General features: G+C 42.6%; 1 protein-coding gene across 1 annotated transcript in view; it reads left to right on the forward strand.

The window, feature by feature from the left end:
- Positions 1–21,946, forward strand: part of LOC146181698 (uncharacterized) — a 74,774-nt gene extending 52,828 nt beyond the window's left edge. Inside the window, exons 9-10 of the mRNA XM_084575833.1 lie at positions 1,623–1,797; positions 15,708–21,946. Of these exons, the coding sequence (XP_084431959.1) occupies positions 1,623–1,797; positions 15,708–16,189 (657 nt within the window). The 3' untranslated portion in view covers positions 16,190–21,946. The remainder of the gene's footprint in view (positions 1–1,622; positions 1,798–15,707) is intronic.
- Positions 21,947–25,858: the final 3,912 nt, after the last annotated feature.

A 25,858-nucleotide genomic window follows, 5' to 3' on the forward strand; every position in this document is an offset into this window, starting at 1 on the left:
TCGCAATTCTAGTGAAGCAAAATGGATTTTGCTATCTCAAGCCGTGGCCAGTTGCCTGTTTATTTATCTTAGCTTTTCTTGGCCAAGTTCGTTCATTAGAAGCACATTTGGGCATGCTGGCATCATGATGCAGAAGTATAGTAATAGGCCAGTTAAATTTTGCTAGCTTTCTGTAAGCTCAAACATGTGATAGCTTGTTATTGTAAAGGCTACTAATGCAGATGTCTCTAAATAATGTGTGCATGTTTTGCGCAGAAAAAATGTTTAATAATTAATGTTGGAAATATGAATGCTTGCTCAACTTTCTCTGTTTAACAAAAGTAAAATTTGGCACATCAAAACTGTTCACATTCCTAAGAAAACTGTGTACTACTGTGCACCATTCAAACACTCGTGCAGGTTGTCATCTTTTTTAAACCGTGGTAGAAGTTAGTAGTTTAAACAGACTTTATATTCAGATGTTTCTTTCCTCGCTATCGGACTCCTGTTGGAAAGCATGACGAAGGTGATCAAAATTGAATTTTTTCGTGCCACGAAACCTACTTTGCAATGCTTCAGGCCACACCTGGTACTGCAAGCTGCTGGAGCCTTTCAAAGTAACTGCCATCATATTTTATTCTCTGATAGGATTCATTCTCATGGCTTGCAAAATAGCGTAACTAGAAATCGCAGTGCCTTCTGTTGGCTCTAGAGGCAATGTGCAACTTTTCTTAAGCCATGAGCACAAGAGTATGCTTTCTAAATATGCATTCAGCTGCTGCTTTCTAACTAAATGAGATGTGCCCCTGACACTTTAGTAAAGCTGTTTTATGCTTCCTTCATGAGTGAAGTACATGAAGTACTGTTGAGCTGGGATGAAACGTGATCAGGGCATGTGAACAAAACAAAATACTTTCCCCTTGGTACTTGCAGCTGCGTTGTACAATAACCAGATTCATGTTCCTGAGAAAATGGTAAACCAAAGTGAACATTTCTGTATCGGCTGTGAAGAAAGGAACTAATAAACTCTATAAATAAAAGGAAAGTAGCTCTTGCACCCTGGGAGGGCTCCTAGATGTTCAGAAGTCGTCTACCTCACGCCTCTCCCTGGTGACCTGTCTTCGCTGGTTTATCAAGTCGGTGGTAAGCAGAGCGTCCTCCCAGTAAGAGTAATTTGGGGTCAGGATAGGCCCAACGGGCCGCACTTGTGGACAAGCTGAAGATAATGGTAGAGGTCCGCAGCTTGGGCTTGACAGCTGGAACAGTGAGTTGGGCATAAGGCCATGTGGCTCATTATTACCAGCAAGGTGTACGAACTGGTCTGGAGCTATCCTTGGACTATGCTCTCGTGTGTGTGTATTGAGTCGGTGGGTAAAGGGTCCTGCTCTCGCAGTAAGTCATGACCACAGTGTAGTCAGGCATGCTGTCGTCGCTGCTCTCACGTGTTAAAATGCGGGTCAGTGTGTGCTTGAGAAAATATTTCATGAACATATGCGTGAGCGTGCAGATTATGGTAGATACTCTCATACCCAGATTACCACAGGACATTTATGGAGTGTTGCGGAGTGGTTGATGCTTCAGGCACATATTGGCCTTGCATGGGATGTTGCTATGGAGAAAGTTTCTGTGCATTGTTTTTGAAGTGGTGCAGATGGTCGATAGCTGAACTGGTGCATTCTGCTTCCCCTGGGTCCCCAGTGTGCAGGGCCACTGCACTTGCCTTTGTCGCAATGTCTGAGGAGGCTGCCACAGCAGTGGCAATCCCATTATCGCAGTGGAATGCCATGCCCATGTACAAAGCATTCTGCCCCCGAATTGGTGAGTGAGGTATTCGTTGCAGTGCCATCTCCCCAGGCCCAGTCCCAGGCTGCATGCCAATGTGTTGGAATCACAGCTGTACGACTATAGCATTTGGAACTGGTCTCATTTCAACGTCTAGTGTCCCCTCTGAAATCATGTATGTGTGTTCTTCAGAGGAGTCTGCGGCCATACGATGTGGCACGTAAACACTTGTGCTGGCTCGTCCGATGGGCATTTAAATCCTCTTCAGTAGTGTTGCAGCCACAGTGGAAGAAAGAGAAGTGATCCGATGGTGTGCGAGGAGCGGCCACTTAGTGCGACTTTTACACGTGACACGGCCACCTGGGGCAGCACTGCTACTGTGGGGCCTGCCTCATTGCTCTTTACGCTGGAGCTTCTGTGGGCGCGCCTGGGACGGGCGCTTGATTTTGGCTTTCGCCTGCGTAAAACAATTTTTGTTTTGTTAGAGGTATGTGTTTTTATATTTCTACCTATTTTCTGGTTTATAATTTGACTCTGGAGTCGCACAAAGGATTTCATAACTTATATGCAACTTTGAGGTGTACGCGATAGTTGGGTAATGTAATATGTGCCCAAAGCACTCAAGTGAGCGCCGGGTAAAAGGCATTCAAAGAAGTGCAAAAGAACTAGATTAGCCTCCACAGCTGCCAACATGCGCGAGTTGTCCGAAGCTGTCGGGATAGAAAAGAAAAGCAGACACCGTGAAGCACCTACAAGCTTTACTATCTGAGTTTCTTCTCATCGCGCTTCTACCACACGGAGAGAAGCACGATAAGAAGAAATCATCTCTGACCAACTAGCTCGACTTTCTACTATATTAAGGCTAACCACATCACTTATAATATGGACAACTCTAGTGTTTTTTGCTGCCACCCAGAGATAAATATAACTACAAGGTATTCAAACAGCAGAGCCCGTAGGCTCGCCTATGCATTCGCGTTTCTTCTTTTTTATGACTTAGTGAAACATTATAGCACAATTTCAAGCTAGGGTGCTTCAGTCATTTGTTTTATTTGTATACGGGATGTGTAACCAGAGAAAGCTTTGTAGTCTGTAGTAGTTTTTTTCTTAATTTTTATTCACAACAAAAGACGCATGTGTGAGGCATATAAGTAGGTAGCTTATATCGTTTAAGGCAACCGGCACCATTCTACTTGAATACTTAAACAAAACTTAAAGTGCATAAAAACTAGTACCAAACAAAGAACCACAACCAGCACTGCATGCTGTTCTCGATACGCACGTACACACTGCGACCAGCTTGGGCCATATTACTTTGTCGGCTCAAAGTTACTCCGCAGCTGCTTGGCTTTGCGTTACCGAGCACCGCTGAACATATGGAGCTTTGCAGAAACCGTGGTACATATGCCGTCATTTGGCTGTTCGATAGCCGGCTAGCTCTTTGTAACAGCTGGTTATTTTTCAGCTACCACAATAGCGTATAGTGCCTTATGCGGCTTTCTCAAATTGCGCTAATTATTTATTTATTTTTTTTTTTTCGACCGTCTTTGTCTGCTGAAGTGTCGCAATTTTACTGCAACTTAGTAATTTAGGGTATGCGCTGTCATATTTACTGTATGCTCAGCGCATAGAAATGCAACGCGATTCGTCGATGGTGAGGTAAGCCTTAAGTTTACAGCGTATATTCGGAAAACTGCTACCCTGTCCAGAATTTTACAAATACGAGCGGCCGGGTTGAGCACCTGGCTTTCTCGTTTGAGGTGTGCAAGAGCACCTTCCGGTAGCTAAATGCACGAAAGGTAGATATTGGGTCAGAGCACGTGCATCTCTGCAGTCGCAATCTAAGACTGTGCGAGGTGGTCTCGCATATCGTTATACACACGTCAGATGAGCTGCCCATCACCTGTGAGGCATTGCTATCTGCTGCATGATACATAATGCTGCTATTTTTTGGCCACACGAAGCAACTATTCGATAGAAGCAAGTTCAAAGCGCACTCCAAGGCGGCGAGCGCAGGGTGTCGTCTGCTAGAGCAGACAGCGCGTCTCTCTCTCTCCTCCCTCGAAAATTGAGTTATTTGATCAGTAATCGGTAAGAAAGCTTCTGCCTGCTAAGAAATTGGCAAATAAATAGCGAAAACGGAAACGCTTCTAGGTTAGGGTATTTTAATGCTGATTGAAGTGGGAAAATATCAACGCGTGTGCCACTGCTCTATAGGCACGCCAGTGGAATCGGTGAAGAGGATGGCCCCCCAGAACATATGCTGCCCCTAGCTGTGGCCCTTTCTTCCGGTCAGACTAAGGGCCGCTACCTCGCTGTAGCGCTGTCGCGTCGTCGAAGCACCTCTCTTTCTTCCACCATGGTTGCAGCCATGTCATGACTAGTCTGGATTTATGGGGTGAGGAGGCCAAGCCGATTTCGCCTGTGAGCCTGTGTAAAGGGAATGCCTGGCTGCAAAGATCATATTTTATTCGGACCCTAAGTGTGCACACCTTACGGAAATTTCATACTCATGAACTGAGGTAGGCCTCTTTGGGATCTGTGTAGCTAAGTGGTCAAGATAAACCATTTTTTCTTTTTTTTCAACTCAGGAAACTTCAGAAATAAAGAATCATTTTACAGAATTCATACCAAACTCATTCTTTTCTATGTCAGTTTACTCCTATTGGAGACTGCACTAGACGTATCACAAGTGTTAGGTTCTTCGAAGAAGGAGCCATTTATAAAGAAGACTGCAGAACTTTTACAGCCGTCTTGCATAATGGCTTTTTTCAACCTGTGTTCAGCACATGGTAGCTCCTAAGTGTGACAAAATCCAACATGCACAATATTCTTATCGTTGGAGTCTTCACTGCTTTGGCTAATTTTGAATTTTCATTTTTCAGGCATCATCCGGTATTGAGCGGACAAGGAATGCAACTTTCCCAATAAAGGTTTTGAAATGATTGCTGTCAGCCTGTTCAGCTGATGGTCTAAATGTGTGCAGTGTTATGGGTATCCCTTTTTGCCTGGACAGCTAGCTAGAGAACTTCAACTGAGATGAAGAGTATTATCAGAGGTGCCACTTGTGGCGATGTTTTAGTACAACAGCCTCATTGGAAACTTGCCATTCATATTTTAGAATACAGTATTAGTAGGGTTTTTGCTTTTATTTATACTTTGTAGAATTTATTTCTCGAAAAATAAAGGCTGACTCGTCATGTGCAATGTCCGTTGTGCGTAGCTGTTGAGACAAAGCACACCAGGGCCCGTATTTCGAGTTTGCGTCATTATCAAATTGTAGTGGCAACACCCGGTTCCGGTGTTTCGACCAATCAGATGACTCGAGGTCACGTGAGATAGCGACAATTTGATAACAATGCTAACTCGGAATACGGGCCCAGCACTGCTGTTTGTTCCATTTGTAGCTTGCACTAACACTGTCATATATTTTATTTTGCAGGCAATGTCTGACGAGCCAAGATGGAAATCACCTGCAGCCTCTATAATTCAGTGGCTTTATATCTGTAACCTGTCAATAAGCATGGCCACTCATCTTAATGGTTTGGCTTTCTGTGCACAGTGGGTGGAAATTAATTGTGTCAAAGTAATTAGCTGAATCAGTTTTAACCAAGATGAAAACATAATATCCTACTTAAACATTTTAATTAGAGTCAGTGAAAGCATGGGTAGAAAAAATTTTAGGATCAAGGGGCTGTAGGATGGCAATCATGGTTATTTCTGATGAAGGTGTGTTTGAGCCACTGTATATTACGTTACTGATTGTTGCTGTTGATACGGTTACCTTAGAGATGTTCTTTTTTTAACCAACTTGGTGAAATTTGCTTTTCGCAATTATAATGAAGTGCAAGGGAAAATGCTTTCACTTGAATCATGGTGCATGTACAATGCTCTTATACTGAAATCTGGTTCCTTTCAGTACAATCTCTCATATATGCTTGTGGACTTTGTAAATTAAAGGTAAAAACTGCCTGTTTTCATGCAGGAAAAAAAAGCCAAGCATGCTCATAAATAACAAATTCTTTTGAGCAGCTCGCAAACTATGATGCCCATTCTTTCTCTACAAAGCGGGATCCATCATACTCTGCCCTATTACTAGAATATCAAAGTCATATCTCTAACTTGAGTGGCAGTTGCTGGAAAAGATGATCTTGTACTTCTGTCACATGAACACTTTTGATCATCATTGAACTCTACCTGCATTCAACTCAATGTTGGTTGAGGTTGTCACACGACCACTTTCAAAGGAATACGAGCCCAAGCCTGCTTGGATCGAAGCTGCTTCCTCAAGCGTTCTTGAGTTTTAAAGCACATTCGATAGCGGGTGTCACCACCCTCGATGTTATCCAGCGCACGCAAAGGAAACTTCTCAGTGGTCATTCAAAACGGTAGTGTAGCACCGAATGCTTCAATCCTTCTTGAAAACTGTGATGCAGGTAGAGTTCAATGAGGATCGGAAGTGTTCGTGTGAGATATATTAGTCATAATGATGTGCTTTAAAAACACACCTTTGTGCTAATCATTTATCTTGTTTGAAACTGCCGCCTTAATGATAACCTTTCATGATCTTCAGTGAATACTTAGAAAAAATGCACGCAAATAAATTATTTGGCTAGTGTCATTGGTGCATTCTAAACATTATGCGTTGTGCTACAATGCCTACACTTTTTATGAATGTCGTGCATTGATCCCTTAGCATAAATTTCCCTCTTTTTGTTATAATTGCACTTGGTTCTTCTTAGTGAAGGTTCCTCTGTGATATGAGTTGAATTTCCTTTTTGCCTTGCTACCCGATATGGTTGGACGAGTTCTGACATGTAGTGATTTGCTGTTGTTTGTTATCTGTGTGCATTTTTGTGGTGTTCTGGGCATTTAATGGCTTTAACAAGTGTTTTGAAGAAGGTTGATGCTAGCCCATAAGGATATGGTTTGATCACATGCTTCTCGCTGCACTAAAGATTGCAGGCACACAGATTGCAATCACAGGCATGGCTTATAGGATGGATTTTCAACTTGCCAAACTATCATAATTTTTCATGGATGTCCGTCGTTGTTTTAAACTGTATTGAACGTCATAGCTGCTGCACCCTTAAAGGAGACTTTAAGTGGATAAGAGTGTTTACCACCAGTGTTTGGAACACCTAGAGGCATGCAAACTGCCTTCCATCACGTTGGGCTCCATTTTTGCTTTTATGACGCATTTACTTGACTGCTCAGTGTTCTGGCTCTTTTTGGTTAGAAGTGACCTACCTCTATCCGTTATGTGCATGTTGCTTCCTCATGCTGTTTATTGCTCTGTGCAATTAACTTAAACCCTGAATTCTCACTTTTCATTTTTAGAGACTGATTCTTGACCATAGATACTGCTGGATAAAGTATGGAAGTGTTGACTTTCTGTTTTCCAACTTCTGTTAGAAAACAAACTTTCATATTCCTTGAAAATTATGATGCATTCATTGGAACTAAAGATGATAATATTTACTCTGAATGTTCTTTGAGACACAAGTTAGGGTAGGCAGATAAAAAGCCCAGCCTGCACCTTTGATTGGCACAGTGTGCTTTTTTTGAGACTGTCTTAGAATAGCATTCCCAAGTTCTTATAGAGCTCCACTGCTAAGCATAAATAGCTGCAACCTAATATTTCTTAATGGAGTATAGACACCAATTTTTGAAGCGTTGGAAGGAATACGATTGGTTTCCTAGGTATACAGAGATGCTGCTCAAGCAATCCCAACCTCTCACATTGCTACGAAGATATTTTGATTTGATTTTAAATATGAGCCTTGCACATTCTCTGTTTTTCTTAACTCACCGACACTGACATCTGTGACGAAAATGTGTACATAGGTAAATACAATGGCGTCATCAAACAGCTGTGACATGGAGTAAGCAAAGCGATGAGCATTGACGACACAGGATAGCTTACCGGGAATGTTCTGCACTTCTGCTCGCTTGACTTGAATGCCTTTCAAACTGTTTTCATTGTTGCATATTACACTTCCTTTACCTGCGTTGATTCCGTGGTCAGCGTGATTTTCAAGCGCAGAGCTTGGGTCACGCCGATCAACTCCAAAAAAGGGGAAGCAGAATTTACTCTTTGTTTTACGCCGGACTCGTACAACTTGAACTTGGTGTACATCTGGAGACTGCCCGCTATGCACGGGCCCCAACAGCATGCCTGCACAAGTGCAGAACTTTCGGTAATGGCGCACCGAGAGGCGAACTGTATCGCTCCCCGCCTGTCCTAGACGTCACTAGGCTTAGGTGGTTTCATGTCAAAGCGACGGCAGTCGATAGCGATTCAAAACGGGTTAATATTGTAATAAACGTTGGACGCCAGGTGCGTCATACCTGGCAGCAGCAGCAAAGTGACTGGGAAAGAAAGCTTGTATCGCTGTAATCACTTCTACTAGCACCTCATACTTGCCAAGCAATCCTCCCATTTTAATCATTATTGATAGACATTTGTACAAGTTATGTAAGCAAATAAACTGCGATACGCGACAGATCATCTGATCGCGGCGGCCACAGCTTTACATGCCCAGATTTGCTTGACAGTCGCAGATGGCGCCACATGCCTGACAGCGGTGCGTAGGCCAGCCGTGTTGGGACCAACATTCTTGTCGGGACCAATCGGCACATGAACAGGCATCAGCCACGTCTGGTCTTGAGGGAGAGTGTGCTGAGCACGGAAACCGAGCCGTAGCAGGCCACGATGGGTGATCGCGCCATGGTATAATTCTCTACTAAAACATTTCTTTTCCGAACGCCAGCTTTGCTCACGGCGCTGGCAAACTGGACTGAGAGCAGCATCTTCATGGCAATCAGTTCCTTTGTTCAACGTGGCATACCAGTTGACATTTCCTGCACACCACCTGACGATTTTTATGGCTGCTGCTGATTCCTGCGTTGTCGCTTCAGTCGCTGGCAAGCTGATCAAAACCAAAGCAAACTGCCTGGCAATGTCAGTAACGTCTGTGCCTTTTGGCGAAACAATTTCCCAGTACTAATTATGCTGTGGTGAAGCACTGCTCGACGACAATACTTTCTTGCACGTGTGATCGCCAGCAGAACGAAAAATGCTTCCTTTATGTGTCAATAAATTCTGTGTATACGTGATCACCAGCCTTGCCAGTAGGGGGCGCTCGTGTGGCATTCTCATGTGCACAGTGCATTAGATCATTGTGTGCATAGTATCGGAGGTGCTAGGAATGAACGGAAAGCTTGAAAAGGATATGGTGACTGTTAATCACATATGTTAAGCCTAGAGAACTGTTTTGAAGTGGTTGATGTAAATAGGGAGGTGCATAGAGCAGGTTTTGGCAAAGGTTTTTAACGAGATGGCATCTATTTTAACAGAAGGTTGGAAGCAGAGATCGGCTGGCGCCTGGCGGGCAGGGCTGTAGCTTTTTTAGGAGGTTTGCGAGGGCTCCAGGCACAGGGGCATTTGAAAGTGAAGCAGAGAGAAGCGTAATAACGGAGGCTGGGCCCAACAAAATAGCAAAGAGGATGTCCAGAAAGAAAAGTACAAAAAGAGATTTAACACTAGGATCAGCTACATAAACATGCAAGTGTGTAGAAACAGTGAAATGGCTAGAGATAGAACAGTAGTTGAAGGACGACAAAATAGGCGTGTACGCTCGTGAGACTCATTTCGGGTCTAGAAATCCACCATTTATAGAAGGCTGCATTAGGGAAGGGTGCAACAGAACGAGAATGGAGAAAAAGTGGGGAGAGGTAGGTATGTTGATACATGAAGGTACAAATTAGCAAAGAATAAAATCATGTTGCAAAGAGCATATCTGGGTTTCAGGAACAATTGCGGGCCTAAGGATATGGCTAGGAGTAGTTTATTTAGGAACAGGACACCAATGCAGGCGAGAAAACAAGGATCTCGTTGAATGTCTCATTGACGATATAAGCCAGTTTTGGAGACGGGGCCGATATTATTTTAGTTGCGGACATGAATGGCCACATCGACGATCTGGATGGATACACGGATTGTAACGGGAAGCTAATGCTAGATTACTGTGAGCGATACAACCTAGTTATTGTAAACAGAGAAATAAAATGTGAGGGACAAATCACATGGGAATTCCAGAACAGGCAGAACACCATTGACTACTGTCTAATGTCGTAGGGAATTTATAGCAAGCTTGCAAAAATGGAAATAGGATGAAGGGGAGTGTAGTCTGGGAAGTTATCTTAAACCTATTAGTCTGCAGATGGGTCCCTTGTTGAAAAGAGAAATGGAACCTAGACAAAAAGTGAACACAAAATTAAATGACAATGAAATAGCGCTGATAGCAGCAGACATAGAGGAAGCAATAGAGAAAAGCCCCATGGAAGACTGAGATTAAGAACAGGTATAACTACTCGCAAGGATAAGGAGAAAAATTGAGGTTAAAGTAGCAAACCGCTGGAATGGAAAGAGGAAGCCACGGAGCAGGTGGAATAAGAAAATCGGGGAAGCCATTGAACAATGATGGGTAGCTTCAAGGGAACACCAAGATGCAAAGAAAGCACAGGTATCTCGGGAGGAAATAGACCAAAAATGGGAATCGTATCGACAAAAGAAACTATGTACAGGCCCTTGTGCAAAGTAAAATCAAGCAGTCCTGGATGGCTGAAATCCACATGCCACTAGAGGTGAACCCAGAAAATTCTGGAACCATATAAGCTGGTTAGATAATAGAATCAAAGCAGGAACGGATTCAAGATAACGAGAGAAATTGTTTAAAGGGAGACAATACTGAACTATATTACATCAGTTTAGCCGAGTCATTTAAGATCAACGATAGGGTAATTGCCACAAATCGGGGAGCAACACAAGGTAACCAAATACAAAGCAGCTTAGAACTGACGAATCTAAACTGGAAAAAGGCGGAAAAAAATATTCATTAAAGCACATTTACAGATAGATAAAATTCAATCAAGCTAGTTAATGAACTTTGTCCAAGTAAGGCAAGGTTAAAAGCTTTGGAAACAGTGGTAACGAATAAGCAAATTCTGGACAGCTGGTGGCAGAGTATAATGAATTTGATTTATAAAGGGGAAGGAGATAGGATGCATATAAAATCCTACAGGCCGATTACCATAACATATCTGTTGTATACATGTTGGCCATGCAGCCAGTGCAATTGAAGATGCAATCATGGGTAGAAAGTAAGACAATACTTGGAGAACCTCAGAACGGCTTTAGAAATGGTAGGCGCTTAGATGATAGCCTGTTTGTGCTTACCCAGTGCATCGAAATATCTAGTGGAAAACAAACCTTTGTATTTGGCCTTGACATAAAAGGGGCATATGAAAATGTAAACAGGGATCCCCTGTGGAACATATTAAAAAAAGGAGGTATCAGTCATGAGATAACAGATTTCTTACAGGGAATATATTGGGATAACAAAGAAATTACATGGGAAGAAATAAGTACGGACGCTGTCAAGGTATGCAAAGGATTAAGATAGGATTGTCGTATATCACCCCTGCTGTTCATGCATTATATGATCAATATGGAACTTAGGATACAAGAAAGTAACCTAGGTTTTAACATGTCATATAGATGAGGTGGAAAAGTCGTAGAGCAGCACCTCCCCGGTTTAATGTATGCAGACGATATCGTGCTGTTAAGTATTGTGGAGGGGAAGGAGATGCTCTAGGCTTCAGTTTTAGCACAGTTAAGTCGGGTCTGATGATTTTCGACGGCTCAACTTATCAGGGTTTTAAAATACAAGGCCATGAAATACCCAGAGTGGCAGAATATAAATAGACAAGTGTCATGTTTGTAAACAAAGGTGGCGCTGCGATCGGCAGCGACATGGGGTGTAGGCAAAAGCGCAGCGTGCCCACACTGCGCCAAGCGACGCTGCCTTCGAAATCAGTTTGCGCGTGCGAATATTCTGAAGCATAAGCTTCGCTTCTGCGTAGAAATAGTTTGGTTTATGCCTGGAGAGTATTTCAGCACGTTATCAGCCAATTTCTTGTGGAATTACCTGGCGAAGAGCGCTGCATTGTCTTCCTAATCCATGGCCTCAACAGTGCGCAGCTGCAGTGCGTAGGCGACTGCAGTGACTGATTAGGTTAAATTAAAACGAGAAAGCGCAATGTACAATAAAGACTAATAGTCAACATTGCTCAACTCCGGGGCCTATTCCTAGCGCATGCAAGGAGGACGACGACGTGAATGACTGGAAGTGTGTTTTCAAATGCCGATTCTTGCCTGTGCGCCTTTCTAGCTGCTTCAAGCATTTTCAATTAAGGAACAATATTATCGGCAACTATATAAAGTGAACTAGAAATTACATTTCTAGCTCACTTTACCGCCAACTTGAGTCATAGAATTTCATATTTAATAACTCTATCTTACCCCGCCGGGGTGGCGCAGTGGTTACGGCGCTCGACTACTGTTCCCAAGGGCGCGGGATCGAATCCCGGCCTCGGCGGCAGCTTTTCGATGGCGGAAAGAAAGGTGCCCGTGTGCTGTGCGATGTCAGTGCACGTTAAAGAACCCCAGGTGGTCAAAATTTCCGGAGTCCTTCACTACGGCGTCTCTCATAGCCTGAGTCGCTTTGGGACGTTAAACCCCACAAACCAAACCAAACCAAACCAATAACTCTATCTTTTAGTAATTTGTAACATGTTCGCATAGTGCACTGCCAACTTGTTTTCGCCTGCTCGATAAAAAAGACGTTTGACGTCTGTCTCATCTTACATATTTAGCCAAGGTCATTCACAGGTTAATATATACATGAAGGCCTGTAAGAATTAATGCTCTCATTTTTTTCTTTGCTCTCTAGGAGAGACGCATGAGTGCAGATGCAAATTAACATTCTCCACGATCGATTGCAGCGAAATTTGCGCACCCTGCTGATGTTTTTGAATATACTTGGAAATTTATTCGAATGTGCGTCATCTATTATGTTTATTTTACACTCATAGCCGATTCCACTTTGGGACATTAAACTCCATGTACTATATATACTTAAATATCCTGCTTGACCAGAGCTAGGTTGTACGTGGATATTTAATTTGCACGTTCGTCAGGATCTTAATGACCTTCAAAAAGAAAATTTAAGACTGAGAAATAACGCTGCGGGACTGCCCGGACCATATTGATGTTACTATAGAACCGGTGATAAAGAATCACTCGAAACTCGCGAAAGTAAAAGCAAAGAAAAACTACTTTACAATTAAGTCCGCAGGCCTGTTATATCGGCAATATCGCACTGGAGTGACCGCTCAAGGTAATTGCAATTACCTTCGCAGCAGCTTTTGCGTCTTTCTGTGTGAATACATGCACGGGCAATACTGCAGGTAAATGGAACTCACAGTGCAGCTTTCCTGCGGGATCATACGCACACGGAATATATCGCGTTTGAACTTCTTATGACTTGATAGTATATCAAAACGGGCACGAGCTGCAGGCGTTTATTGTTATTGCGCTCTTCGTCGTGCCGCCAAAAAGTAATCACGACAATTAAGGGTTGCAAACGAACTCATCTAGTTGCAGTGCAGAAGTGCAACGCATGTTAGCCGCGAAGGTAATCCGTCACCGAAGTCAATTTTTCGTGCTCAACGCCGCTGCCCTTCGCTCTCATCTTTATCAGACCGCAAGAAACATGTTAAAACAAGTGCCATTTTGTTTTTTGTGCCTCGTGGCGCAATCAACCGCACCACAGCTTGCAGAAATATCGGGAATTATGCCCGAAAACGCAGCAAGCGCAGCGCATCCAATGCAGACAGTTTGGGCTTTTGCCTACACCACGAAAGTCACTGCTGTCACCAGCGCCGCCGCATCTCCACTGACATCACGGCCTGATGCTTGTCTATATCGGGATATGAGTAAATGAAGGATTGGCATACATTGAAAAGCATGAGCAATCACTTAGGGCAAACAGGTGGAGAAACACCGGGATGATAAGCATAGGACAATGTGGGGATAAATAGGTATCAGGTGCTGAGGGGTATTTGGAAAAGAATTATGGTGTCCGGGCTTACTTTTGGAAATGTGGTTTTGTGCCTAAAAGAGGTACTGTAGACATTAAAAATAAATGAGAGCGCCATCGGACGATTGGCACTGGATGCCCACAGCAAAATCATAAACGAGGCGGCACAGGGAGGTATGGGCTGGGCATCATTCAAAGTACAGGAAGCGCAGTAAAACATGAGCAACGCCTGAGGAAATTGGACAGTAACAGGTGGGCAGCTAAATTAATTAAATACCTATACCTAAAAAGCGACTCGCACTGGAGGAAAAGAGCTAGGATACTAACCACTAAGTATACTGGTCACAAGGATGAACAAAGAGCATTAAGTAATAGGTGAAAAACAAGGTAAAAATTGGATAAATTCTATGGAAAAGAAGTAGAGTGTAGAACTATACCGAAAGTGGGAAAGGCAGATCAGGAAGGAAGCTTTCTTTGATAACTCAAGAGGCAATTCCCTGCTTTTTGAAGCTATATCGCCTTAGAACACGCAGCTACAAAAAGAAATTTGATGAAGATGACACATGTGCAGTATGTGGTAAATCTATAGAAACAACCATCGTATACTCGAATGTGATGGTATCCATCTGGAAGTCGATGCAGGCGCAGTTGCTCTTTTTGAGGCCCTGGGGTTTAGAGATACCAGTGGTCTGGTGAATGAACCAGCGGTGAAAGCTAGCACAAAACAATTGGAAAATTGGTGGCTTAAAGGCAGAAAAGGGACAATGTTAGTAATGTAGGAACAAATTCAATAAATGGAATGATGGTATAGTTAACCAATCTAAAACAAAAAGATATAGGGAAAAAAAGCGAGCATGATAGCAACTTTTGCCACCCTGTTTCAAAGGGGACGCTCCTATATTCCATCCACCCTATCTATTGCATCTTTGACATCGTGCGATTGTGCTCGGAGAGACCGAAACCAAAACTGGTCCTGATAAATGCCTTAATAATGTAATAATTGAGCTGTGCTATGGCTTTTTTGGGTTGCAATTCCTCCGTTTATGACCATCGTGGATCGGTTAAAGCAAAAATACAGAAACAAAATGTCTTTACTCCTTTAAGCATCCATAGACCTGACATGCCTCTTTCATGAAGCCAATAATCATGCAAGCACATGAACCATGGCAAGAGCTTTTCACTAAGTTTTAATATGTACTGTTTTTGTTCATTATGACGTTTACACAACCTTGTAATGTGCAGAGTGTGAAGTGTGATACAGAGGATAAAAGTTTGTTTTTAATTTTGTTCACGTCGCCAAAATATCTAGCATACTTGAAGTAATTCTTTTCATGCAAATATCAACTCTGAGCTGGATTGCAAGCCATCTGTGTATTAGCCCCTAAGAAATAAAAGCATTAGGATGTCCTTTTATTGCAAAACCTGAAAATATTGCCTCGTATTGCACCAATCCCAGCTAATAGAGTATTGACTTGCTATGGGCTTACGTTATGTTTCTTTGCTCACATTTTTGTTAGCAATTCAAAAGTTATTTTGGATAGCTTGGTATTTGCGTAGCTGTCATTTGTGCTTTTATGGATCTTCCAATATAACTATTTGCGGAGCCATAATTAAAAAAATCTTAAAAAAAAAACAAAGAATTTTTAGCTATGTTTTTAATATTGGCATTACAGGGTTAGTCTTATGGCATATCGTAAGCTACATGCAGAGTTCAGTATAGAGATAATTTACTTCATGTCACAGTTCTTTCAATTACCCATTGAATTTAACTTTGTTGCAACCGAATCTTGGTTTGGCTTCTTGGCTCATGTCTCTTGTAAACAGCTTGAAAAAGTCCAGTCTAGCTTGTCATTTTTGTCTCTTTTTTGCACTGTTTACAAAAATGAGGAAACTTTTACATTAGTTGCCATAACTTGTCTTTGGCATGCATTGTCTTTTCAGCTCAATGCTAAGTTAGTCTGCAGTGCTGGTTCTCGCTTTTGAAAATATTATGCACTTCAGTTGCAGGCGCAGTTACCACAAGCTGCAAGTACGGTGCACTTCCTGGACGTGATTCACCAAACCAAAATCAACTGGCAAGCCAGGGTATAGAGAGTTCACATACTAGCTCACTCCAGGGCAAATCTAAAGGCAAGCTGTATGAATGCAGCTACTGCAGCACGAGCTTCACAAAGAAATTCAACCTGATTGCACACATCCGCACCCACACGGGTGAGCGTCCATATCGTTGTGACTACTGTGGTCGCAGTTTTGCAAACAAGAGTGCCTTGGTGCGTCACATACGCTTACACACAGGTGACAAACCGCATCAGTGCCAGTTATGCCCTATGGCATTTGCAGCGCATTCGAATTTAATGAGACATGTGCTGTCTCACAAGGGTGAAAAACGATTTCAGTGTAACTTGTGCCAAAAGGCATTTGCAGAAAAGCGTAGTTTGGAACGCCACAAATTCATACAACATAAGAAATGCGCTTCTTTGTGAAGAATTCTTCCCTCATGCTTCAGTCGGTATCCTGTATTCACAACTGGCTATCAACATCACATGCAAGTAGCCGGGACAATTGTTGCTGCGTAATGTGTGCCAAAAGTGTGTTCAGGTTGTATGATTTTTCTTGTTTACTGACTGTCTCAAAAGGCATCTACAGTGAAATCTCGTTACTATGAACACCACATTAACGAATATTTCAAATGAATGAATTTTTAAGATTTCAAATTAATGAATTTTTAAGAATACCCACCAGATTTCCTGTTTTCAATGTAAAACTATTTCAGAATTACGAATTTCAAAATAGCGTATATTTCAGAATAGCGTACATATTTTTCTTCTATAATCTACAAACATCAGTATTACAAATTCGGCTAAAATTAACAGCACCGCAGCTCATTTCTGTGTGTATCAGCTATCACCATCTGCATATCTAGTACCAGCTCCTAGCGCCACCACGAAGCTGTGATTTATTACGCAGTAGCCGGGTGGCCTAGCATACACCTAGCATCAAGGAGGTTATATTAAAACTTCTGGAGTGGAGGCCTCCTATGCATGCGTGCATAAACAGGTGAAGCCGGCTGGATTGGCTAGCCGCCATCTTGCCAGGGGCAAAAATGGGCTGCAGTGCAATGGGTATGAGGAGGTTATGACTGATTTTGTGGAGTTTTTTTATTGGTCAGCAAGGTGAAGTGGATAATATTTTTGGACATAAATATTACTTCGATGCGCACTGAATTTAGCTAGATATTTGCTCTGATTTCCGTGTAAAGCGACCTGAAAGGCAATGATGTCACCAGTCAATCACCACCTTCTTCAGCTAGCAAGATCGGTTCAGCTCTAAGTGTGACAGGATGTGACTGCTGGTGAACCAAAATATTGATTATCAAACTCTCATCTTTAGTGGTAAAGCTGACACACGCATTTAAAATATTTCAATGCATGATAGAGTGCGCAAATACTTAAAACGCAGCAAAAAAACAAAATCAACTGCAGTGGCTCAGCAGATTGGCATTCTCGTTTAGATTAAGATGTGGGTCACAAGGCCAGAGCACCAGTACTACCGGCACCGCACAACCTTCTAAATTAATTTGTGAATATCCACACTGCTTAATGTGACAATGAAACAGAGTATGCTTGGTGTGGGAAAGTTGTTTAAACATGAACAAAAACACGCTTGAAGTTCATTTTATCAGGATTTATTCAGTAAGGTTCGACAGCAAATTATGGTGGGGCGACAAACAAGAATAGCAACATGTAATGAAGCATAGATTGCGATAGCCAAAGAGGACTTTCAATAATGTCAGTACCGCTAACTGAATTTGACATAATATTTGTACAGCATTAAGCAATATGTGTGTTAAGCAGTCACTGATCCTTGAAGATAAAAGTCTGGAGAGAAGCGTCCACACCGTTTCTTTGCAGTTTCCCCGGTTGGTTTCTTTGGAAATGTGATGAATTCGTACCTTGAGATAGAGAACAGCAATCTTCTTGGACAACTTGTATGTGTGGTTGTCCAGTGGGTCGCAGTCCAGCAGGTGAGGCTCCACTTCTTTGAACCAAGCCCTCTCAATAACTTTAGTCAAAATTTCCACTACGAGGTGTTTACACTGTGAATGTAACATTCTCAAGTCTCTACATTAGACTTGCAGTACTCGGAGGCCCTTTTCAGCTGCCTCATAGATTTGCAGGACATCCTTGCAGGATGCTACAAGCCCACCACGGCTCTTTGCACGAATGAGGCTGGTGAGCTCATTAGTATGCAGTGCTGCTACACATTCCTCACAAGGTATTGTAGCAGCAACCCTGGCAGCCACAAACCCTGCAATATAGGAAACAACAGAGTTTGTGACTACTGAAAGAGACTTTGGGAAGTCTGCACTGTGGGTATAATCATGTTCATCGTCTAAAGGCTCCAGAACGGCAGACCTTTGCAACGTTACTGCCACAGGAGATTCAGCCATGGCAGTGGACAGACTAAAACAGTAACATCTTGTGAGCAATTCCCAGCCTCAGAGGACTTCACTTCTGTCTGAACAAGAAGCCGCTTGTATGCAGCTTTAAATTGGCTGGCAGTAGGGTTGTTGAATCCGCCCCTTCCCCGTACACAACCAAAAAATGTCTCTAGGTGGTCCTGGGACATCTTGTTGGTCAGGAGGTATTTTATCTTGCCTGCCATAACAAGTCCTTCAACCAAAGCTGCAGCACTGTGCATACAATTCAGCTGACCAACAAACCCAGTTTTCTTCTCTCCATCAGTCGGAAGTCGTCCATTTGCATCTTTCAGGTTCTTGATGTAGTGTTTGGACTCCTTGAGAAATGCCTTGCTAGATGATGCATTCTCTTTGCACATGGCAGCCTTAAATGAGCGTGCCAGGGGATTTCTCGAGTTAAGTAGGTCAAAGAGACGGTCAAGATGCGTATGAACTTTGCAGTGGCATGTGCACCTCGGAATTGCGGCGGTTTCAATGTAAACTCGCAGAAGTCAAGTGCGTCTGCAACTGACAAACAGTGTTTGTACAGCAAGCTGTGCTTTCATCTTCTGTTTTTCCCAGCAAAGATGAACTTTTGAGAGCTTGTTTCCTAAATGGAGCCCCTCTTATAGCTGCAAGGCTTCCAAAGCTTCAATATAGCACCATTCGACATGACAGCCTTCAAGATCATTTAAGTGACTCACAGATCCCAGACAGTTGCGTATCAGTTTGATTATATGACATGCTTCAAGCATCACAAAAACTTTCTTGGAAGGCTCAGTCGGGTGCTGGAAGCTCTTGCTGAAGGTGCTTGAATGGTATGAAAGGTCCGCACCGAGGCACTTTGCCATAGTGAAGTTTGAAGCCACTCCATCAAATGTAAGTGAAACAACTTCTACCCCTGCTGATGCAACTCTTGATATGCACTCTTTCACTAAGGCTGCCCTTTCAGTTCCAGAAAGGGACTCGATGAGAAAGTAGCCCAGAGGGACTTTCAGTCTCATGTTCGAAGCCACAAGCATAAACACGCCAGCATTGGTTGCTTCCCGGAGGCTGTCATCAGTCATTTCCATTCCGAGGTCAACGTAGCCAACTACCTTGTTGCCGATTAACTGGACGTGCTTCTTTATGGACATGTCGTCCACCATTAGTGTTGAAAACAATGGTTCGCCCCGACCTTTCATCACATTTTTCAACAACAAGAATGCTTCGGCTATAAAGCCGGGTTCACCATTCACTGCCTTATACCACTCCCGTAGCGTGCGCTGAGCAGGTGAAGCATTGTTGAACTTAGCTCTTACACATTCATATGCAGCCGGAGATTAAAAGTGTAGAGTCAGTGCAAAAGCACGTAGTTCTGGAGGATATTTCTTGCTTGGCTTCTCGATGGATCTGCCAAGTAGTTGCTGTATGTTGGGAGAAAAGGAGCTTTCAAAAACCTCAAGACCACTTTCTGACAATAGCTTTTTTTCTCTGAGCGGGGAGTACTAAACCGTATCGCTAGTCTTCGTTTTGTCTGGTGCAAAGTCTTCACCTTATTTTCTCAGCTGACTCAGGTGTTCTGCTTCTTTTGACTTTTTGTCGATACCAAGCCTTGCTTGGTGACATCACTTGAGCTGGAAGATCAACTTCCTCCACTTCATCTGCAGGCTCCTCTGCGGGTGCCTCGCTGATCTCCGTCCTTGCTTCAGGCACAGTTCGGCACTTGGGGTGGTCACGTTTTCTCTTTCAGTGTAAAAAAAAGAAAGCGAAGCAGTTAGTAAAAGCTGCTGGCTTTTAAACATGATTTACATTAAGAGTCGCAAAGCTATAGCGACGGAAATATAGAAATCACTAATATAAAGTAAATCTGAGAAAATAGGAGAGAAAAAAAAATGGGCTTAGAGAAGCTGTAGTGCTCTTTTTTTTTTTTTGTCGTGACTGTCTTTGAACTGTACTGATAAATAAACCATGTATTGCCAGACATAGCAGCATCAAAATCGCGCTGGTTCTGCACCAACACGCTTTTAAAGTAACTTTAAAGCGAGGCGCTTCCAGTGATCGTCTGCAATGCGCTACATGTGGCCGCATGCAGTTGTACTAACAGGCTTTTGGAGATGTCGTGGGAATGGTGGTAAGATGCTAGGAATGCTACCAGGCCGCAGTCTGGTTGTCTGCCCGGTCTTGTCAAAGAATCAGCCTCAAAGTGCGCTGAAAAAATGCGGTCGCCGTCCTTGGGTACCCAGCCATCCCGCCGTACCGCACGCTGCCATGCAACACGCAAATCAGAGTCCTTAGGAAGCCTGTGTGAAAGCATGATAAAATGGTTCAGAACATGCTCCAAAATAGCAAATTAAAGAGCTTAATGAGAGCTATCTAATCTGCACTGCACAGATGCTATCGTCCGTTGCAGTACGGTGTCGCGAGCGACGGACCGTAGTGCACGGATGTTAAACTTACAAGTGAAACGTTATCCCCCGCACCTTGACACGATTCGTACAGCCATATGCGACGCAGGACCCCACCATGACTGATGCAGGCAGTTGCAGTCCACAGAAAAAAAGGGTGCACTGGCAGAACTGTAAGAAAACTCCACGCACTCGCTATGCAGCACGCCGCGCGCTACACGTTCCGGCTGTTTTCTGCCCCTGCTAAGATGGCGCCGCACGCTGGCTTCTTCTTCCATGCTGGCTTCACTTTTACAGCGCCCCCTCCACTCCAGAAGTTTTAATATAACCTTCTTGCCTAGCATTGCCCCATTGACTGCTGCGGTCATTTTGAAAGACCGAGACAAGATTTTCAAACCCTGAAGATCAGGTCATGTCCAACTGTGATGTTTTTTTTTACGCACGGACAAAGTCCATACTTTCATCGCTCAGTGCAATCACACACCTGATGAGGTGTTGCGCAAAGTGGAAGGTGTATGTGCTGTAGTGGTGTAATGTAGTGAGCGGTCGTGTTTGCTGCACGCGGCAGGAAATAATTGATTTCTTCAGATAAATCAGCTTTTGAGTTGTGCAACCTTTTCATTTGAGTTTTTGCTTTTCTATACATGTGCCTACTGCCAAAGTATGTCATTTTCATACCTACGTTTGACCACTGGCTTATAATCGCAGATTTTTTATTACAACGATATTTCAAAATAACGAATGGTTGTTTGCGGTCCCATGGGATTCATTATATCGAGATTTGACTGTAGATGCTGCCAGGTTATATTAACACAGACTGCTTTTATTTTTTTGTTCATGAGATCGTCAGATGTGTGAGCTTATTGAGGTCTCAAGCTTCCATTATTTTAAATTGACGCGTGTGCTTTATTGACATTTTACTTCTTTTTTTTTATACTTTCACAACTGCTTGTACAGCAAGCCATTTCACAGCTTGCCTCCCTTGACAAGGGAAAACTAAAAGGGGTGCTAGCCTTTTTTAAATTTATGTATATTCAGTGCAATAGTTTTGTTCACATTGTTAATGAAGCCTGGAAGTTTGGTAACTTTTCATGCAAAAGTGTATCGACAAACAAGTTAGGGAGATTGGTTATCTTGAAAATGCTTGAGGGTTGCTTGCATATCTGTGTGACCTTTGGAGTTGTGCTTTTGTAGTCTGTTTTACCACATTCATGCCTTTGTGCGGCCTTTCAAGTACAGAGGTTGTAGTGAATAAAACCTTCAGTTGCAAGTGTGTGTATGTTCTTTCTTACCTTTCTCTGGTCCCTTGGTTTTTGCTGTGTTGTATTATGAACTAGGCCTAGCTATGATGGCAAAGCTGTCTGAGGAAAATGTGGGTAAGTTCTGAGCAGCTGATCGTTTGAAAACCTAAATGAACCCTTACACATGCAAACAAGTAGTGCACCTTTCAATGTTGTGTCTATTGCGATGTATGGCTGCTGAAAATTTGATTGGTTCAAGTTTTCTGTGCTGCAGTCATGTAATTTTATGTGCGCAGTGAGCAAGTTAGTGTAATGTGTGCCATTCACTTTTGGTGTCAAGCGTATAGTACCTTTGCTTGAACCTCAATCACAAAGGGAATGCTCCAACCACTTTTTGTCTGTTTAGTTTCACAGCTTCTAAGCACAAAGCCTTGTCCTTATAACTCACCAAATTCTGCTTGGTTCGAGCCAATAAACACTAACATATCAGCAAGCAGATTTTAGTTTAAAGTTGTGTGACCAAAAATTTAAGTGCACATATGGCTTTCTTGCTGGGAAATTGTTCATGTTAGGTTTTGTGCATGTTCACATTGCCCATTTGCCACCAGGCTGAGGAAATAATCCCATATTGCCATTCTAAGCTTTGAAATTGACTCCCTTCAGAATGCACAAGGATGTGCTGTATAGTGTATGTTCACTCAATTGTGGGGACACTGTGGACAGTGGGTGATCAGTTAAAAGTGAAGAGGTGCTGCTTATTGTGCTCTCGATAAACCTTGTAGGCAAGAACTTTGCAATGACGGTGGCAACAAATGTGCTGGTTGGTTACCAAGAATACCACCTGTGATGCATTTGTTTTCATTCATTGCACAGCACATATCTGTGCCATTATTTGGTTTCCACGCAAGTGTGGTTTTTTCAGCCGCAATTTGGTTCCCCCCTTTTTGTATGATAATTTCCCACATGGCAGGTAACGCTTGCACTGATTGCTTTTATTTTTTTGTTTTCCTTCCTGCCTTTTTTGCGTAAAATTTCTTAGCCTGTGCCAGCATTTAGCCGTTTCTGAAAAGCTCTTGAGAAGTATTCCACTGCAGCTGTATTATTATCGGGTTTCTTTGCAATGCCCGTCTCCTTCCAAGAAACCTGCCAGTACCAAACCTGCTTCGGATGTGACTCATCACCTATCTGACATTGTACATTTCCCTGTTACTGCTGCCTCTACTTTCTTTTCAGGTGACTGGACCACCAGTGCTAGGTTCATAGCTATTCATACCCAAGGAATCATTCTTTCACTCTTTGCCCTGCTCCTCCCCACTCCTCCTTTGCTTACGTTGGAAGCAAAAGCATCTATAAACTCTGCCAGTGATGATTGCATTGCTCTGACAAAGGCAAGTCCCTATGTCAGAACGGCGACCTGTGAACTCGGGCACCCTCTCAACCCTTGTTCAGTTCTTTCGTGCTGTGTAGCTGTCTTCCTGTCATTCTACCATAGCACAGGGTCCAGATATTCTGCCAAGAAACCACCAAAGGGAAACCCAGAACTTCCTTCATCCTTCTTTCAATTATGTACCATGTATTGGCATAGCCAAAAAAATTTTGGGTGTGCTATATGCTGTTGGTCGAGAAAATGAGTGAAAAAAAGGTCAAAAGGTAGGAGGGATGCAGTGCATCAAAAATTTTAGAATAATTGTTCTAACGCCAACCCCCCTCCCTCAAGGTATGCCCCTCACCCCATGACTTTTCTTCCTGGGTGCTAAATCATCCGTTCAGGCCCGTGAATAACTTTTTCTTTACAGCAACAGCAGAGAAATGCCTGCTGCTGAATATCATGTCTTGGTTGTGGTGGAGGCAATGTCGTAGTTGTGGTATGGTAGCAGTAATAGTATTGCTAAACAGTAACTTGAAGGCGATTGCCCCAAGAGCTGCTGGAAGTATGTTGCCTTGGCAGAATTAATGTAGTATGAGGAACGTATGTCAAAAGCTGAGGAATGAAAGGTGGGAGTAGTACTGAGTTTCATTTTACAAGGCTCTCTGTCCCAGGTTTGCATCACTGTACTTACGGTAGTACAGCATAACTACAGTAGTAAAATCTGACATGGTAAAGTGAGTAGTGATTCCATTTTGCAATCAGTAGACTTCATTTTTTCTTTTAGCAAATGTTTAATGAAGCAGTGTTTGTAGTAAGAACCTGGCTCTGGCAATGTATTTCCCACAGAATGATAACATTGCGACCCACTCTGAGACAGATTTGAAAGCTGATAACCAGCTCTCCTAACCACTTTTGAGGAAGAAACCAGTGTTCCAAAGGCTTAAGGGTCATGGGCAAAGTGCATCGCATATAGGATCAGAAGTATAGTCAACCTAGCTATTCAGGTCAATGGGAGATAGTACGAGCTGCTAAGTAGGTGCAGTTGTAGAATGATGATGTTCTCAGCACTGTGCAGTATTAAGCAGGGATGTCAAGTAGCAGAGATGTGGCACTTTGTGCGTACATTTGCTGCTCTACATTCTATTGCTCTTATATTGCCCCTGAAGTGACAGTAAAACGTGGAGGATGACAGTGTGTGGGCACAGTTTGATTTTCACATAAAATGACTTTATAGTCATGGAAATTCAGTACTTTCAAAAAATGCCAATGACATGGGAAAGATTAACAGAAAGTGATAACTGAAAATAACATTCGGCAGATGACATGGGTTTTTCTTTTCTTGTGTGTGTAAATGAACACATGTTTAGTAAGCAGTCAGTTGTAAAAAGGCTTCAGAGCAATGTTTTGCCTGCAGCTGATGTAGAAATTTTTGCTTGTCAGGTTTTCTACAGTAATATTATCGGTGTTTAGCCTAATTGCCAAGGGAACCATCCTTAGGGCTTTTAGGACAGGAAGGGAATGTTTGGAGCTCTTGATGTTCAGTCTCGTTAATTGGTTGTGCCAGTTAAAATGACTAGCTCAAATTATGTCCACATTTTACAACTTAATTGCCAAAATTCAAGACATTAGTTGGGTGGAGCTTGCATACTACAGCATTTTAATGTGTGTGCCAGCCTAAACAACTCATACCATAAGTGCCGCCTTTTTTTGCAGTTAATTTTGTGTGCAATGTTGGTAGCTGGGATGCATTTGCATGTGTATATGAGAGGAATGGGAGAGTGAAATTTGGTGCACTTCAATGATAGACTTGTCCACTCCAACTAAGTGAAAGTGAACATTACACCAGGAATTAAACTTTCCAGTCTTATGCTTCTTGTGTTTACCACTCTGATATTGTTAACAGCAGAGATGCTCGTCTTGTATGGAAATTTTGCCTGTATATTGATGCCTTAGCATTGGTTTTTACTTTTTGGTTGGCTTCTATTCATTTTGCTATAAAGGTTTATTAGCGAATGCCGTCTTTGTTAGGCTTGCTTATGTAGAATAGAGCCTGAGCAAGCATTGTGTAGGCTTTTCAAGCCTTAGACTGTTTTACAGCTTTAGCTGGATTGTCAAATTACGTAACCAAAAGCTCCCACATTCATCATCCATTAAAAGGTAAAGGTGGGCCCTCACCTCAAGTGCCATGACACTTTGTCCACTGCTATTTATATGCTACCAGCTCTATTCATGTGGTCAAAGTGGAGTCTGCTACTGGTTACTATGCAGGGGAGATGATTGTGCATTACTATAATCTATTTTTCTGCAATTAATTTTTTTTTAAATTTTGTAATGCTTTTCAGTGCTTTTACCAGAATGTGACAATGTAGTTTTAGTTCGAGACCCAGACTAAAGAGTTCAACTACACAATTTAATGCTTCAATGTGGATAAATTGAACTTTGTACTGGTCTTCTAAAGCAAAAAAGAAGTATGTGCATTGTACAAGACCTCTACATAAGGATTTACTTTGTTGCTTGTATCTGCATTTGCCAAGCTACTTTGCTTATTCTGAAACTTCATTAAAAACACGTTAGCTCAGCTAAGTGCTGTCAGACAAAGCAGCCTCAAAAACAGATGGTATTCGCTATTCTGGTATACGCTATTCTGAGCAGCAGTCTTTAATCTGTTCAGATATGCAGCATGAGCCATTTGTTTA

This window comes from Amblyomma maculatum, chromosome 8, assembly GCF_055883805.1.
Source record: "Amblyomma maculatum isolate TAMU_Amacu chromosome 8, ASM5588380v1, whole genome shotgun sequence".
Taxonomy (NCBI): domain Eukaryota; kingdom Metazoa; phylum Arthropoda; class Arachnida; order Ixodida; family Ixodidae; genus Amblyomma; species Amblyomma maculatum.